This window comes from Myotis brandtii, unplaced genomic scaffold, assembly GCF_000412655.1.
Source record: "Myotis brandtii unplaced genomic scaffold, ASM41265v1 scaffold74, whole genome shotgun sequence".
In the NCBI taxonomy this organism is placed as follows: Eukaryota; Metazoa; Chordata; class Mammalia; order Chiroptera; family Vespertilionidae; genus Myotis; species Myotis brandtii.
In genome coordinates this window covers 185,491-204,880 of record NW_005370944.1, presented here as the reverse complement: position 1 = coordinate 204,880, position 19,390 = coordinate 185,491, and the positions used below count along the sequence as shown (strand labels likewise).

Below are 19,390 nucleotides of genomic sequence, written 5' to 3'. Positions count from 1 at the left end.
CTTCTGCATGAAAAATCATAACCAACATGGCTGCAGTAGACTTCTTAGTGGTATCCAGCACCACTTGCAGAGGGCTGCTTTATCATATTAATTGTACTTGGGTATAGGACTAGTGTTCTTGGGTGTGTTGCATGGGCTGCATTATTTACAGCATTGTACAATAACAACTAGAAGAGGCAGTATACTTCATTGATGCTTGTCTGGTAATATCACTTCTGTGTTATAATGGAAGGTTTTCTGTGATGTATGAAACTTGTGTTTTTTATACATAAATGAGTATAGTTAGATTAGTGTTGTGGTAATGCGTTTTCATCTGTAAATAATCAAGTATGTACTTGAGGCACTACTTCTGATTTATTGCAGTGCTCAGTCTTAGTTTTACTTTTGTTCTTAAAGCATTCAATTTTGCTTTCAAATCTTTGTACCTTAGTTCTGAGTTAGATTTGCAGATGTGTACAGATAGTTCATATTTATGTATTGTACATAATCATGCTATCCAGCATTGATGCTATATTGTATTATGTAAGTAATAAAAGCCATGTACAGAGGGGAAAAAAAAAGTAGGCTGGCTGATGCAGAAGATAGAATCAGTGATTCGGAAGACAGGTAAAAAAAAGCCAATCAACAACAACAACAAAATTTTTTAAAAAATTAGAATAGTTTATGGAACTTTGGGACAACATGGAACAACAATATTTACATCATAGGGGTGCCAGAAGAAGAGAGTGAGCAAAGGATAGAAAACCTGTTTCAAGAAACAATGACAAAATCCTAGCCAGTTTGGCTCAGCGTTTAGAGTGTTGGCCCACAGACTGAAGGGTCATGCATTTGGTCAAGGGCACGTACCTCAACTGCAGGCTTGATCCCTGACCTGGTCAAAGTATGTGCACAGGCAACCAATTGAGGTGTCCTAAGTATAGCCCAACCACAGTGATTAGAGCGTTGGCCCTTGGACTGAAGGATCTTGGGTTCGATTCCAATCAAGGACACATACCTTGGTTGCAGGTTCAATCCCCAGTTGGGGTGAGTCCAGGAGACAACCAATCAATGTGTCTCTCACATTGATGTTTCTCTCTCTCTGCCTCTCCCCCTCCCTTCCACTCTTTCTAATAATCAATGGAAAAAATATCCTCAGGTGAGGAATAACAACAAAAAAGACAGAAAATGTACCTAACCTGGTGAAAGAAAAAATCACACATGTTCAGGAAGCAGAATCCCAATCAAGATGAACACAAGGAGACTCACACCAAGACACATCATAATTAAAATGGCAAACACTGAAGACAGAGAGAGAATTTTAAGGGCACCAAGAGAAAGAGTGGATATAAAGGCTGTGGTATATTTACACAATTGAATACTATGAGGCTGTAAAAAATGAGATCTTAACCTTTGCAATAGCATGGATGGACTTGGAGATTATTATGTTAAACAAAATAAACCAGTCAGAGAGAGACAAATACCATATGATCACACTAATATTTCCAGTCTAATGAACAAAATAAACTGACAAAATAGAACCAGAGGCATGGATACATGGAACAGACTGACAAATGTCAGAGGGGAAGAGGGTGAGAGGGACTGGATAAAGGAAAGTGAAGGAATTAGCTAAAGAACATACATGTATAGCCCATGGACACAGATAATAGTGTGGCGAGGGCTAAGGGAGGGGGATGGGGCCTGGGTGGAGGTGGTAAAAGGGGGAAAATGGGGGACATCTACAATAGTGTCAACAATAAAATATTTAAATTAAAAAAAAAGAAGTCTAACATCACCAAGTGTTGGAGAGTGTAGGGAGCGGCTCTAGGGTCAAGCCTTGGGCTGACCTGTGGTAGGACCACAAACAAGTCCCAGCCTGGAGGACAGAGCTCTCCTAGCATAATTAAGCCTGACCTTGTAGCCCTCCCTAATTCCTTCCTAAGTAGCTAATGGGCTGTGGGAGGGGCAGATAGGGTTGCCAAAACAAGAACATTTGTATACATGTTAATCTACGCTTGTTTTAATCAGACTATAAAATAAAGCATCGGCTTGCAGGCTGGGTCTTTTGTGTCCTCACTCAGGTACGGGAGATCTACTGAGCCCCAGCTGTATTCTCTTATCTGTCTTTTCTTCAACCCTTCACCGCCCCTCCTCAGGTTCACCCTTGGCCGTGCTGGCGTGGCACAGGAGAGGATGTGGACCAATGGAAATTTTACACATGGCAGGTGGGTACAACCATTTAGGAAAACAATTTGACACTATTTTATGAAGTTGAACCTTCAAAGACCCAATAATTCTACTCCTAGGTATATACTCTAGAGCAGGGGTGGGGAATGTCTGGCCCGCAGGCTATATGAGGTGCACAAAATCATTTGGTCTAGCCCTGCCAAGGCATTAGGGATAAGTTAATAAAATGTTTGGCCCATGAATGATGTTATAAATATCCAAATGGCCCTTGGAAGAAACAAGGTTCCCTACCATTGCTCTAGAACATAACATTCTCAACAGGGGTGATACTACCCTCAAGGGGATAAAATAGTTTTGAGGAGAGTAGGGTATAGGCAAAAAAAATCATACTCTTTTTATGCATAAAGCACTGATATGCAGTCAGTACATCTGTGGTATTAGAATTTTATTAGAAGAGGACTAACTTGAGGGGAAGGGTGATGTCTATGAAAGGCTCCTAAGTGAGGCAATAATGAAAAAACATTTGAGAAACAATGACCTAGAGATACACCTGCACACATGCACCAGAAGAAAAGTATAAAAGTATTCATAGCAGCACTATTCATAGCAAAAATCAGGAAACAATTCAAGGAGCCATTAGTAGAAAAGCAGATGAATAAATTGATATATATGCACCAACGGATGACGAATTAAAAAATAACAATCCTTCAACTATCAATAAAAAGGAGTAAATCACAACTACATACCACAAGAGGAATTTCAGTAAAATAATGAGTGAAAAATTCAAGTCCCAGAAAACAACTGTAATAGTAAATCAACACCTCTAGAAATCTAGTTCCCCAGTACTCCCAAGTGAGGTCCTGGAACAAAGACTCCATAGACTCCTAGATGAATGTTTGTCACTCAGTGGGTCCTGAATTTAATTTAATAGGTCATAACTAACATTTTAAAAATATGAAATAGAAGAGAATAATCAAAATGACTACTCACAGTAAGGGTAAAGCTTGTTTTGTTTTATAAATATGTATACACAGATACACACATCCCTATCCACAGATTCTAAAATCTAAATAATTCTGAAAACCTTAAATTTCTTTCATAAGTTTGGTGCAAAAATTCACAGGGCAGCCTGGCCAGTGTGGCTCAATGGTTGAGCATCGACATATGAGCCAGGAGGTCACAGTTCAATTCCCGATCAGGCACATACCCATGTTGCGATCCCCAGTAAGGGATGTGCAGGAGGCAGCCGATCAATGATTCGTATCCTTGATGTTTCTATCTCTCTCTCCCTCTCCCTTTCTCTCTGAAATCAATAAAAAAATATATATATATATTTTTTAATTCACAGGGCAGCCCTAACCGGTTTGGCTCAGTGGATAGAGCGTTGGCCTGCGAACTGAAGGGTCCCAGGTTCGATTCCGGTCAAGGGCATGTTCCTTGGTTGCGGGCACATCCCCAGTTGGAGATGTGCTGGAGGCAGCTGATTGATGTTTCTCTCTCATCGATGTTTCTAACTCTATCCCTCTCCCTCTCTGTAAAAATCAATAAAATATATATTTTTTAAAAATTAGCGAAAACTAATCTGAAATGCCCTAGGCTATTCATAGCCTTTATTCTTTTTCTTTTTTATTAAAATATATTTTTATTGATTTCAGAGAGGAAGGGAGAGGGAGAGAGAGATAGAAACATCAACGATGAGAGAGAACCATTGATCGGCTGCCTCCTGCACAACTGGGGATCGAGCCTGCAACCCGGGCATAAACCCTTGACTGGAATCGAACTTGGGAGAGGAAAATGGCGACCAGCAGGAAGGTAGGGAGGGAGAGAGTGTGAGAGCACAAGGAAGTGATAGAGGAGTGTGTGGACGTGTGTGGTGTGTCTGGAATCGAACTTGGGACCCTTCAGTCCAAAGTCCAACACTCTATCCACTGAACCAAACCAGCTAGGGCAGCCTTTATTCTTTTACACTCCTTATAATACATTCCATTGCAGAAATATTAATGTTTGGTTATAGCATGGTATACATGTTATCTTCTTTTTTTTAAATGTATTTTTATTGATTTCAGAGATGAAGGGAGAGGGATAGAGAGATAGAAACATCAATAATGAGAGAGTCATTGATTGGCTGCCTCCTGCTTACCCCCTACTGAGGATCAAGCCCACAACCGGGGCATGTGCCCTTGACCGGAATTGAACCCGGGACCCTTCAGTCCACAGGCCGATGCTCTATCCACTGAGACAAACCAGCTAGGGCCATGTTATCTTTTAAAGTTCAAGATATTACAAAAGCCTTCTGGACCTAAGAGTTTGTGATAAGTGATTAATAACCTTATCTATGTATGTAACTCTACATATTTGTGCACTAAGTCATAATGTAAAATATATTTCTGGCCCTGGCAGGGTGGCTCAGTTGCTTAGAACGTTGACCCATATACCAAAAGGTTGTGGGTCGATTCCTGTTCAAGGCATACACCTAGAATGTGGGTTTAATCTCTGGTCAGGGCAAGTACAAAGAGAGGCAATCGATAGATATTTCTCTCTCTCTCTCCTTTCCTCTCTCTAAAATTAATAAAAACATATCCTCGAGTGAGGATTAAAAAAAAATTGTAATTAAAAAAACCCCCACACATATTTCTGACTAGGTTGAGTTAAAGTCTGAAAGTCACTGGCTAATGACAGTTTTCATGGACACTGGCCACTTCATTCATTCTTATTCTACAAAACTCCAGGAAAGAGACATGCCACACCTTTATGATTCAGAATGTTCTTGTGCATTTCTTATTTAAATTCTTCCCATTTTACTTTTAAGACCATTTCTTGTTCTGAGGAAGCAGTAATCAGTTAGTCATCTTTTATAGGTGGCCTTTAAATGGAACACAATGTCTAAAATTTACATCATTCCTAAATTCAAAGAATAGAAAAAAAAGTATCCTAACCTTTATAGGAGTTAAGAGGGCCCTGTCACAGCCTTACCTTCAGCAGGTTTAGGACTTTCTTGCCAAGATCCAGCTCAAAGTTGGTATAATTAGAACCACACATGTCATAGATAAACACCAGTCCATTTCTCTGAGTTTCAAAGCTGTAAAGCAACCATTGAACAAAAACATTTAAGTAATCAGATGAATGAGGCAGATTGAAAGCCTGGGGCAAAAACAAAAGCATGGGACACATTTGGGACCAAAATAACCGCCTCCCTGAACACTAGCCTTACAAAAAGATGATTTACCTTTGGTATCTGCTATGCTTATTGTGATACTGTGATTTGTAATAAGAACTATATATTTGGTCTTTGACCCTGCTCCTGGCATAATTCTGAAAACTCTTGGAATTTCCTAAGTGAAGAGCTCAATAAAGGTATCTGTTGTCATTGAGGTGACTGCTGGAATGTCACTAAGTTACTAAGGATGGGTGCTGGTTGCCAGGGAAACCAAACACTTTCAGCTCCATCCCCACCTGGGAAGGAAGTGTGGGGGAGGGGCTAGAGACTGAGTTCAATCACCAATGGATAATGATTTATTCTATCACACCTAAGTAATGAGGCCTCCATAAAAATTCAGAAGGATGGGGTTCAAAGAGCTTCCAAGTTGATGAACATGTTGAGGTATTGGGAGAATGGCTCTCTCAGAGAGGGTATGGAAACTCCGTGTTCCTTCCTCATCCCTTCTATGCATCCCTTCCATCTGGCTGTTCCTGGGTTATATTCTTTTATCATAAATCGGTAATCTAGTAAGTAAAATATTGCTCTGAGTTCTGTGAGCCATTCTAGCAAATTCATCAAATTCAAGGAATGGGTGGTTGAAACCTCTGATCTACACAGCCTATTGGTCAGAAGCAGAGGTGACAACCTGGAATTGCCATTGGTATCTGAAGGGGGTAGAAGGAGACAGTGTTTAGGACTGAAAATCCTTAACCTGTGGGACCTGAGGCTATCTCCAGGTAGACAGTGTCAGAACTGAGGTGAATTGTGGACCCCTGAGCTGGTGTGAAAGAACTGCTTGATAGTGTTGGGAAAAGCCTCACATGTTAGAATTGGGATTGGAATCATACTTACTGATGCATATTTGTCCAGATTTATCAAGTACAAATCTCCTAAGTTGAGAATGTTCCAGAGCATCTAGGTTATTGAAATTTGAACTGTTTTCTTGTATGTGTCTGAATCTGCCTATCCAAATTCTATAACATTCCATGTTCAGCTCAAAAGTTTCCTCTTCCATGAAGATCTGTCTCCCTGATAACTATAATCAAATGTACTGCCTGCCATACTTCTCCTTCTTGAAGCCCCACAAATCTTCCTGTGGATCTTTATTACAGCTCTTAAAGTATACCAACTTTGTATAGTTATCTGATTCTCTCCTAGAGTGGAAATGGGTTTTGTTCACTCATTATCCCCAACAGTCCCTAGCACAGTCCTTGCAACACAGGCCCATAATGATTGGTCACTGAATTGTAATCCAGTGGACTGGAAGCTATCATGAAGAAAATACATTATACTTGTGAAAAACTAAAAAAACAAAAACAAACTCTAAGCTTAATGACTGTGAATTTGTATCTATTGACTTGTAGGAAGAGAACCCACAAATAGTCTTTGGAAAACATCCTCAAAAGTAAATTGGCCCAAGCCAGTTCGGCTCAGTGGATAGAGCATCAGTCTGTGGACTGAAGGGTCCCGGGTTTGATTTCCTGCCAAGGGTACATACCTTGGTTGCAGGTCAGGGCACGTGCAAGGAGGCAACCAATCAATGTGTCTCTCTCACATCGATGGTTCTCTCTCTCTGTCTCTCCCTGTCCCTTCCACTCTCTCTAAAAATCAATGGAATCTACCTCTGTAATTTACTCAAGAAATGTTTTCTTACATAAAAAAAGGTAAACTGAAAGGTGGTGAGCCTATTCCAAGATTGAAGTTGGGAACACATGAAGATATGAAAAGTATTCCTCAGTGCAACCTTAATGGCTAAGTACTTTTCAAAGTTGCCTCTTCTACCAAGCCAGATCCTTACTTGTTTTAGTCTATACACAGAATAAATTATTACTTGACTGGACTATTCACAGGTAATTGTAAGAGTTTTCACATTTATTTAAAATTGAGAAAAAATTTTGGCTCAAAACACAATCCTGAAATCAGGGTCTCATGTTATTTTGTACACTAATTTTTTTGTATGACCTCCTGGAAGCCTCTATACCTTTATTCTTTCAATAAAATCTAAGACAGAAGCACCAATTCACAAAGTAGTATTTTAAAAATATCTAATTGTGAGGTACACCCAAGTTTCTCTAGCAGCCCCTTCAAATGGCCCCTAATATGCTAAATCTTGACTCTTTTTATGACCCCAGAGAGATTATGATTCATCAAGAGCAAAGATGCTATTAATCGAATGGCACCATTACTATCCAGGTCTAGAGACTTCTCATTTCTTCACAAACTCATCAAAGACCAAATTCAAAGAATTATAGAATTTCCCCTCACAGCTCCAGCTTGAGGCAGGAGACTGAAACAGAGAGAAGACAGTGCCAGAGGAAATAGAATTTAATTTTTTTAAAGTATTTTTTTTATTGATTTCAGAGAGGAAAGGAGAGGGAGAGAGAGAGAGAAACATCAATGATGAGAGAGAATCATTGATTGGCTGCCTCCTGCACGCCCCCACCCCCCCCACCGCCACACACACACAGGGGATCGAGCCTGCAACCTGGACATGTGCCCTTGACTAGAATCGAACCTGAGACCCTTCAGTTCGCAGGCCAAAGCTCTAGCCACTGAGCCAAACTGGCTAGGGCAATTTTTTTTTTTAATCCTTACCCGAAGATATTTTTTCCATTGATTTTTAGAGAGAATGGAAGAGAGAGGGAAAGACAGACAGAAATATCGATAGAGCATTGGCCAGGGCCCAGGCCGGGGAGGAGCATGCAACCAAGGTACATGCCCTTGACCAGAATCCAACCCGGTACCCTTTGGTCCCCAGGCTGGCATGGACCAAAGGGCACTGAGTCAAACTGGCTAGGGCTAGAATTTAATTTTTAAAAAGCAATCTTACAAAATGATGCAGGTTCTATATTTCCAAAAACTGTTCATCCTCTGAAGGCACATGAAATAAATAAAAATGGGATAGGATTTTCACTTTTCTGGGTATAGAATATGAGGTTTACAATAATAGCTAATTCCCTACTAAGAATAATTGCTTCCCTCCTGAATTTGATTCCTGAGCTGGATGCTACTGGGAACACCAAGAAGTTTAAAACACAGTCCTTCACATGCTTCAAAAAAATCGAGGGGAGGGGTGGATGAGGAACTATCAATGAAACAAGATTGGTTACAGATCACTTTGAAGACCATGGATGATGGGCATGTGGAAATTTATGGTAGCATTTCTTCTCCACCTAGGGAGATTTGGGAATTTTCCCTTATGTAATGTTAAAAAAGAAGGTACTCTACCCTTATGGAGCTTACAATCTAGTAATAGATTTTTTAAAAAAAATAATATAAAATAAATAACATCATTAAAGCCATGCATAATTAAACACAAAATGATCAGTATTAGTAACAACTGCTATTAAAGTCAGAATAAAAAGAATTTTATTTGTGACAGGTTGGAGTGGTGACAGGGCCAGTCATAGAGGTTGGACCTTAAAAAAGGGCATTATATAATAAAGAGGAGAGCTTTCCTCCTCTTCCATCCTGGTTCAAGGTAACATGGGAAAACAAGAATTTCTTCTCACTATTGAGAAGATTTTCCTTGGAGAAAAGACATTTATGCACCTTCTAAATAATGAGGGGTCACTAGGGTTTTTAAGAAAGAAATGGACATCATGAAAAATGTTATGATTTTACCTTTATGGTGCTCCTGTGGGATCAAATACTCAAACTGGAAAGAGCAAGCTTTGGTTACTGCCATGCCTATATGAGAGCTTTGACTCTCTAAGCTGCCCAAGGAAGAAGGCCAATACTGAATTTTCTGGTAAAGGGGTCTTTCATTCATTTCCCTGAGTTAAAGTAGAATTTTAAAGGAACCTATATTCTGGAAATCATGCCTGAAGACCAATCACCGAAAAGAACTGAGACACTCCACACTTCTAATTGTGCAGTACTGGGCCCCTGAGACCACTGGTCCTCTCTCCTTAGTAACTTCTCCTTTTCAGAACAACGTTGTGTGTAGTTTAGATCTATCTCCCGCTAAGCATCAAAAGCAGAAGCTAAATACTATGAAAATAACATTAACAAGGCAGTAACAAGTAAACTAGACAGAGAGCTTCAACTGAGACAATCCTTTGGCTATTCCCATCCCTTAAATCCATAGTATGACTAAAGCTGTGCAGAGTTCTGTTACTGTATCAGGTATCAGCCCTAAATATATCACTCCTAACCCAGAGGACCAGCCCATAACATCCAGAGCAATAACAAGCTGTAAAGGCAAGCACGAAGGTAAAAAGTACAGCAGAAAAACAACATAGCAGGGTACAAATGCTCTAGCCAAGAGAAAAAAATACAGGATCTTAAAACTGCTTGGACCAATATGTGATGACTGTAAAAGAGTCATATAACTTCTTGGGACTTCAGTTTCCTTTTCTATAGAATATTAATGATATTATTTACCTTAGAGGGGGAGAGATATAACCTGAACTGGTTTTTTTTTTGTTTATGTGCCTATTGATAAACAAGATTTTACTTAACTTTATACTTTTGGACTCTTCACTCCTGATTGTCAAAATCCTCTGAGTTAAATACCATTTTTCCTATTTTACAAAGATACTGAGGCCCCAGAGGGTTTTGAAAAGTCAACAATCAGGGACGAGTAAACAAAAAGAACCAGCACAGGCCCTGACCAGGTAGCCCAGTTGGTTAGAGTGTTAACCAGATATGTCAAGGTTGCAGGTTCAACCCTTGGTCAGGGCATATACAAGAAGCAACCAATGAATTGTAAGTGGAACAACAAATTGATGTTTCTCTCTCTCTCTCTCAAATCAATCACTAAATATTGCCCTGGCTGGTGTTGCCCAATGGTTAGAGGGTCAGCCCTGGAACTGAAGGGTCGTGGGATCAATTCCAGTCAAGGGCACATACCTGGTTGCAGATTCCCCACCCTGCTTGGGGCTGATGGGGGAGGCAACCAATTGATGTGGCTCTCTCAAAGTAATGTTTCTCTCTCTTTTTCCTCTCTCCCTCTTCCCCTCCCTCCCACTCTCTCTAAAATCAATGGAAAAAATATTCTCTAATGAGGATTAATCAAAAAAAGGGGGGGGAGGGGCCTAGGATGGTGCCTCAAGTGGTTGAGCATTGACCTATGAATCAGGAGTTCACAGTTCGATTCCAGGTCAGGGCACATGCCCGGGTTGTGGGCAGCTGATCATGATTCTCTGTCATCATTAATGTTTCTGTCTCTCACTCTCTTTCCCTTTCTCTCTGAAATCAATTTAAAAAAAAAAATTTTTTTTAAAGGGACAGCAGAGGCTGGTCTGGGAGGTTCAGAGAGGTGGCCCAGCAGCACAAGAAGAAAAGGAGCCCCAGCAGGGGGGAGGGGGTTGTCATCCAACACACAAGCAGGGAGACCTTGGATGCACTGCTCAGACTCTGAAAGTACACAACACCACTGCAGCCAAATTATCCTTCAACCATCAAGTAGAATAACGATGTTTTCAAAAAAAATAAAAAATAAAAGAAATATTTTTAAATTGCTATTTGCTTTCTCAGTTTCTGTTATTCTGAAAAGAGATAGCAGGTAAAGATACAGAAAACCCACCAGCTTGATAGTATCTGGAAACATGCCAAGCCTTGAAGGACATGGGACATTTTCCATACGTAGCACTCACTGCTCAGGACATATCCAAGAAACATATGGAAGGCACTGCTAAGTTTTATCAAATCAAGAACTGTCACTTTCCCATATGAATGTTGACCACCTAAAAGATAATCTCACCTATCCACAGCTCTGTCTAACAAGTAAAACAGAGCCTGAAGTACCACATGTTGCACTGATTTGTGGGGATGATGCAATCTGGCAGTGAAGAGGGCAATGGAGGCTCCTGTTGGGTCCCGAACATCCTAGAGCAAATAAAACAAAAGACATTATAAATCAAATAGAAAATCCCAATAACCTCTAAGGATTATTATATCCTGGACACAGCTTTCCGATATGAAGATAACAGATACTGGCAATACTTCTCTGACTTGCATCAATTGCTTCAGAAAGGGAAGGGAAGAAAGTTTATGTCATCCCACGAATGATTCTCAGAAACCCCCCGCCCCAAACTATATTTCAGTGATAGGGAAAAAACACATTATCTTAAATCTTCAATTGCAGAAATTAAAATATGGTTTACACTGGCTGATTAGCTAATTTCCCAGGCAGGATGCCAAAAGAAACAAACAGCAGAGGAAAACTATAAAATCCACCCATTGTATACTTACCTGCAAGGCTATGATTTCTAATTGAAGCTTGCATTCAATAACATAGGACGGGCCTCTGACACATTATATACCCATTCCAAAGGCCTTGACTGTTATGGACCAATGAAAAAAATTTTCTAAATCTACAGTACAACTGATTTTCAATAATTTCAATTATTACTAGAATAATTTTATGCCAAATTGCACAGCTGCTTTACATCTGCTCCTGACTGTGGAAACTCTCTAGATTCGGCATAAGGTATGCAGCAACAAAGTCCAAAGAGGACAACAGCTACAAAAAGAAATAATGAGACATTACAAGAGGGGTCCATGAAGACTCACTAAGATGGTGAATTTTCCACTAAGAATCTCAGAACGGAGAGGTTCTTCATGAGGTTTCAGATTCACAATGCCTTCCTTCCTTCGTGTTTCCTAAAAATAAAGCACACAAGATAAATTAATATAAAAATACTATGCACCCTAGCCAGTGTGGCTCAGTTGGGTTGTGTGTCATCCCATGCACCAAAAGGTTCCCCGGTAGGGGTCGTGCAGGAGGCAGTCTATCAATGTTTCACTCTCACATCAATGTTTCTCTCTCCAGCTCCCTTCTACTCTCTCTCTCTCTAAAAAAAAAATGAAAAAATGAAAATCAATAAAAAATATTTTAAAATAATAAATTTTTTATATATATATATTTTAAAGAGATTAAAAATGGTGGCAGAGTAAGTGAATGCTGCATGGACACACTCCCAGGAATTACAACTAAAATACAAAAAAACTTCCAGAATAATCAATGGAAGACAAGGGTTGCTGTCTGCCAGGAATAGACGGCTAGAAATGCAGGCAACCTCTTAAAAGGCCAAAGCACAGCCCTAACCGGTTTGGCTCAGTAGATAGAGCGTCAGCCTGCGAATTGAAGGGTCCCAGATTCGATTCCGGTCAAGGGCATGTACCTTGGTTGCAGGCACATCCCCAGTAGGGGGTGTGCAGGAGGTAGCTGATCGATGTTTCTCTCTCATCCATGTTCCTAACTCTCTCTCTCCCTCCCTCTCTGTAAAAAAAAATCAATAAAATATATTTTAAAAAAAGGGGGGGGCCAAAGCATAAAATTTAGTATATAGCCACTCATCTTGTGCTCTGGCAGAGGGAGGGCAGAGTGCACTGGAGCTGTGTGGGCAGAAGCCAGGATTGGGGGCTCTGGAGTTAGAGCTCAGAAGGCAGACACCCTGGTTTCCTGTGCTGAGTCATCTTTCTCACACAGACATTTGCTATACAGGAGACTTTGCCTGGGGGGAAGAAAGCTGACCCACCATATTGGAAAACACCTTGCCCCAAGGTGCAAAGTTCTGAGGCTCAATAGGAGACAGAGTATGAGAGTTAGTCTCCAGGCAGAAGCAATTGCCCCAACCTGTTGAAAAACTCTTGCCACACCTGTAAATGATTACTTAAGGACTATTTAAGACAGAATCCTATCAGTCTGTAGGAATTGGAGGTCTCTGGAGGAGTTGAGTCTTTGCCTGGTCTAATTAATCAGAAACAGCATTTGACACTATCCTGCACTAGAAGTTAGTGTAGCAAACCTACCTAATAGATGGTCATAAACCCAAACAGGCAGCCAAAATGAGGATACAAAGAAACAACCCCCAAATTAAAGAACAAGAGAATTCTCCAGACAAAGATATAAATGAAATGGAGAAAAAAAATATCTGATATAGAGTTCAGAATAATGATGTTAAACATGCTCAACAGCATGAGAAACATGTAGTAACTATAAAGACGGAAATAAAGAGTGACATGGCAAAAATAAAAGACATATTAGAAGGAATACACAGCAGATTAGGGGAAGCGGAGGATCAAATCAGTGAATTAGAAGACAGGGTTGAAAAAAATCACTCAATCAGAGAACAAAGAAAAAACCCCACAAAAAACAGGAGGACAGCTTAAGAGATCTGTGGGACAACATGAAACGTAACAATATTTAAATAGTAGCTGTGCCAAAAAAGACAGAAAGGGAGAAAGAGATAAAGAACATGTTTGAAGAAATAATGGCAGAAGGAAAAAGTCACAGAAATTCAGGAGTCATAGAGAGTCTCAAGGAAGAAGAACTGAAACAGCTCCATGGCCAGACACATCCTAATTAAAATGCAAAAAATTAAAGGCAAAGAGAGAATCTTAAAGGCAGCAAGAGAAAAGCAAACTGTTACCTATAAAGGAGCTCCCATAAGGCTGACACCTGATTTCTCATTAGACACTCTGTAGGCCAGAAGGGAATGGCATGAAGTACTCAAGGTAATGGAAAGCAAGTACAGTGGGGCCTTGACTTACGAGTTTAATTCGTTCTGTGATGGAGCTCGTAACTCAAATTACTCGTATGTCAAATCAAAAAGTGAACGAGTGAGACACATGATGCTGGGCTGATGTTGTGGTGTTCACTGTGACGTTCGCTGTGCCAACTAGCGGTGGGATATCTGAAGCTGGCTCGTAACCCGAATTTTAGCTCGCAACTCAAAGCAAAAAATCGGCCGAGAGATGGCTCGTATCTCGAAAAACTCGTTAGTCAGGACACTCGTAAGTCAAGGCCCCACTGTATCTGAAACCAAGATTACTATATTCAACAAGACTATCATTCAAAGTGGATGGTGAGATAAAGAGCTTCCCAAACAAAAAAAGGCTAAAGGAGTACATCACAACCAAGCCAGCATTACAAAAAATGCTAAAGAGACTGCTGTAATGAGAAAAAGAAATAGAGGGAGAAATCTAGGCATACAGAATTAAAATGGCAATAAATAAGAACCTATTAATAATAACCTTAAATTTAAATATATTAAATGCTCCAAACGAAATAGGGTAGCTGAATGGTTACAAAAACATGACCCAAATACAGACAGTCCTCAGGTTATGTTGGACTCGACGCAGGTCGTTTCGTGGTTACATCGCCATCTCCCATTTATTTATTAAGAAAAAGTTCTGTCATTTCGATGTATGTACATATGTGCTTTATGTTTTTTATCATTTATTTGCCACAAGTAAAGGTCAGGAATTGTTATCTTTCTTTTAAATTTTTTTTTTTACTGTTTCACTTCATTTTTACTGTGTATGTGCTCCATGTGAGTGACGTAGGTGCTTATGTAGGTGGGTTCCAAATTATGGCGAAAACCGCATTAAGTCACGCCATAGGAACCAATCTCCGACGTAACCCGAGGACCTAATGCAGTGGTTCTCAACCTTCTGGCCCTTTAAATACAGTTCCTCATGTTGTGACCCAACCATAAAATTATTTTCGTTGCTACTTCATAACTGTAATGTTGCTACTGTTATGAATCATAATGTAAATATCTGATATGCAGGATGGTCTTAGGCGATCCCTGTGAAAGGGTCGTTCGACCGCCAAAGGGGTCGCGACCTACAGGTTGAGAACCGCTGACTAATGTATATGCTATCTACAAGAGACCCACCTTAGGACAAGACACACACAGGATGAGAGTGAAGGGATGGAAAAAATGTTTCCATGCAAATGGAAAAGAAATAAAAGCTGGAGTAGCAATACTCGTATCTGAAAAAATAATCCAACAAGAGGATATAAGCCTGATAAACATATATGCACCCAATACTGGAGCAGATAAATACATTAACAAAAAAACTTAGAGAGGACTTTCAGGGAGAAAGAAACAACAATACAGTCATAGTAGGGGATTTTAACACCCTGCTGACTTCACTGGATATATCTTCCACACAAAAAATTAACAAGAAAATAGTGACTCTAAAGGACACACTGGATCAGATGGAGTTAGCTGACATTTATAGAACATTTCACCCCAAAGCTGCAGTATATACATTCTTCTCAACTGCACATGGATCACTCACAAAGACAGACCATATGTTAGGACACATAACAAGTCTTTACAAGTTTAAGAAGATTCAAATCATATCAAGCATCTTCTCCAATCACAGTGGAATGAAATTAGAAATCAACTATAGTAACAACACCCCAAAATATTCAAACACATGGAGGCTAAATAGCATATCATTAAACAAGATCAATAAGAAAATCAAAACATTCCTGGAAACAAATGAAAATGAACACACAACAACCCAAAATCTCTGGGACACAGAAAAAGCAGTCCTGAGAGGGAAGTTCATAGCACTATAGGCTTACTTCAAAAAACAAGATAAACATAAACTATTTAACCCTAAAACTAAAAGAACTAGAAAGAGAACAAGAAAAGCCCAGAGTAAGCAGAAGGAAGGAAATAATTAAGATTAGAGCAGAAATAGATAACAAAAATTAAAAATCAACACAAAAAAATCAATGAAACCAAGAACTGGTTCTTTGAAAGGATAAACAAAATTGATGAACTGAGCCAGACTCATCAAGAAACAAAGAGAGAGGACCTAAATAAATAAAATCTGAAAGAAAGTGGAGAAGTAACCACTGAGACCACAGAAATACAAAGGATTTTAAGCAAATACTATGAACAATTATATGCCAACAAGCTGGACAATGTGGATGAAATGATCAAATTCCTGGAAAACTACAATCTCCCAAAACTGGGTCAGGAATAATCAGAAAACTTGAATAGACCAATAACAAGTGATGAAATAGAAGCAGTAATAAAAAAACTCCAAAAAAACAAAAACCCAAATCTGGATGGCTTCACAGGGGAGTTTTACCAAACATTCAAAGAAGAACTAACACCTATATTCCTCAAACTATTCCAAAAAGTCCAAAAGGAAGGAACACTTCCAAGTTCTTTTTATGAGGACAGCATTACCCTAATTCCAAAACCAGATAAAGACACTATAAAGAAAGAGAATTACAGGCCAATATTCCTGATGAACATACATGCTAAAATCCTCATTAAAATATTAACAAATCAAATCCAGCAATATATTAAAAAGATCATACACCATGACCAAGTGGCATTTATTCCAGGGATGCAAGGCTGGTACAATATTCACAAATCAATAAATGTGATACATCACATAAACAAGTTGAAAGACAAAAATCAAATTATCATATCAACAGACACAGAAAAAGCATTAGACAAAATCCAACACCCATTTTTTATAAAATCAGCAAAATGGGAATACCAGGAGTATCTCAAGATGATAAAGGCCATATATGACAAACCTACAGCCAACATCATACTCAAAGGGCAAAAACTAAAACCATTTCCCCTAAGAACAGAAACAAGACAGGGATGTCCGCTTTCACTACTCTTATTCTGCATAGTACTGGAAGTCCTAGCCACAGGAATCAGATAAGAAGAAGAAATAAAAGGCATCCAAATTGGAAGGAGGAAGTAAAAATAAATATTAGCCGATGATATGATATTGTATGTAGAAAACCCTAAAGACTCCAGAAAAAAACTACTAGAGGTAATAAATGAATTTGGCACGATACAAAATCAATATCCAAAAATCGATGGCCTTTTTATACACCAATAATGGATTCTCAGAAAGAGAAAATAAACAAGCAATCCCATTTACCATTGCAATTAAAACACTTAGGAACAATCTTAACCAAGGAGTCAAAAGATCTGTATTCGTAAAACTACAGGACGTTGAAAAGAGATAGAAGACTCAGAGGTGGTCACTGAGCAGTTCGGACTCCTCTCGTTCACGCACCTCACTCAGCTTCCTCTGCGATATGGCTGAGATTAAGAAATTCGAAATTGAAGAAGACAGAAACGCAAGAGAAAAACCCACTGTTTTCAAAAGAAACGATTGAACAGGAGAAACAAGTAGGCAAATGGTAATGAGGCACACGCCGCCAATATGCACTGTACATTCCACAAACATTGCCTACTTATTTTACTTCTTTTAGCTGTCTAACTTTGTAAAATGCAAAGAGGTTGGATCAGTTTAAGTGACTGTGCTGCCCCTTTTCACATCAGAACTACTCACAACTAAGGCCCCACCTGCTGTTCCCATCTGCCTGGCTGGCTGGCAGGGAAGAGAAAGAACTTGCATGTTGGTGAAGGAACGAACTGGGTGAGACGATGGTGAAATCTAGAGTAAAAACCAAGCTGGTCCAAGGTGTCCTGTGGGCTATAAAATGCAGTTTAATCAGATTGCCATTTTTTTGTTGTTCAAATTATTTTAATTATTGGAATGCACAATTTTTTAATATGCAAATAAAAAGTTTTAAAACCTGAAAAAAAAAAGAGATAGAAAAAGATGTAAACAAGTGGAAGAATATATTGTATTCATGGATTGGTTAAATCAATATCATTAAAATGTCCATAAGACCCCAAGGCAATCTACAGATTCAATCCAATCTCTATTAAAATACCAACAGCGTATTTCACAGACCTAGAACAAATACTCCAAAAATTTATATGGAACAAAAAAAGACCCGAATAACCGCAGCAATCTTGAGAAAGAAGAACAAAGTTGGAGGAATCACAATACCAATTTCAGGTTATACTACGATGCCACCATAATCAAAACAGCCGGTACTGGCACAAGAACAGGCATATAGATCAATGGAACATAATAGAGACCCCAGAAATTGACCCACACCATTATACTCAATTAATATTTGACAAAGGAAGCAAGATCATACAATGGACTCAAGACAGTCTCTTCAATAAATGGTGCTGGGAAAATTGGACAGATACATGCAAAAAAATGAAACTGGACCACCAACTTACACCATATAGAAGAATAAACTCAAAATGGATAAAAGACTTCAATGTAAGTCGGGAAGCCACAAAAATGCTAGAAGAAACCATAGGCAGCAAAATCTCAGATATCTCTCCTAGCAAAATGTTTACAGATAATCTCCTAGGCCCTAGGACCTAGGGCAAAGGAAACTAAGGAGAAAATAAACAAATGGGACTACATTAAAATAAAAAGTTTCTGCACAGCAAAAGAAGCCAGCTACAAAATGAAAAAAAGGGAGCCCACTATATGGGTGAACATATTTGGCAATGATACATCTGATAAAGGGTTAATATCCAAAATATTTAAGGAATTCATACAACTTAACAAAAGGAAGACAAACAATCCAACTAAAAAATGGGCAAAGGAACTAAATAGACCCTTCTCCAAAGAGGACATACAGATGGCCAATAGAAAAAAATGCTCAAAATCACTGATCATCAGAGAGATGCAAATTAAAACGACAATGAGGTTATCACTTCCACCTGTCAGAATGGCTCCTATCAACAGCCCTAGCTGGTTTGGCTAAGTGGCTAGAGCTTCAGCCTGTGGACTGAAGGGTCCCATGTTCAATTCAGCTCAAGGGCACATGCCCGGGTTGTGAACTCGATACCCAGTAGAGGGTGTGCAGGAGGCAGCTGATCGATGATTCTCTTTCATCATTGATGATTTTAACTCTCTCTCCCTCTTCCTTCCTCTCTGAAAACACTACATATATATTTTTTTAAAAGCCCTAGCCGGTTTGGCTCAGTGGACACAGCGATGGCAAGTGGCCTGAAAGATCCCGGGTTCAATTCCAGTCAAGGGCACATGCCTGGGTTGTGGGCTCCATCCCCAGTAGGAGGCATGCAGGAGGCATCCGATCTATGATTCTCTCTCATCATTGATGTTTCTATCTCTCTCTTCCTCATTGAATCAATAAAATCTTACCTAATAGTAGACAAACATGCAAATTGACTGGACCTTCGCTATGCCCCAAGCCACGCCCACCAGCCAATCAGAGTGACTATATGCAAATTAACCCAACAAAGATGGCGGCCGGCAGCCACGGAGCTGGAGCAAGCAGGAGGCTTGGTTGCCCCAATGATAGAAGAAGCCAAGCTTCCCGGCTGGCTGCTGCCTCCTCTCAAGGCAACAAAGTTTCAATTATAGAAGGTAAATAAACCCCAGATACCTGCTTCCAGT

The 19,390-nt window shown here is 39.5% G+C and overlaps 1 protein-coding gene across 2 annotated transcripts in view; it reads right to left on the bottom strand.

Moving 5' to 3' along the window:
- PTPN9 (protein tyrosine phosphatase, non-receptor type 9) overlaps positions 1–19,390 on the bottom strand; it is a 113,821-nt gene that overhangs the window by 68,986 nt on the left and 25,445 nt on the right. For both annotated transcript variants that reach the window (XM_014530463.1, XM_005882752.2), the window contains 3 exons: positions 11,882–11,971; positions 11,070–11,194; positions 5,137–5,242 (listed from right to left, as the gene is read on the bottom strand). In XM_014530463.1, coding sequence (XP_014385949.1) covers positions 5,137–5,242; positions 11,070–11,194; positions 11,882–11,971 — 321 coding nt within the window. The remainder of the gene's footprint in view (positions 1–5,136; positions 5,243–11,069; positions 11,195–11,881; positions 11,972–19,390) is intronic.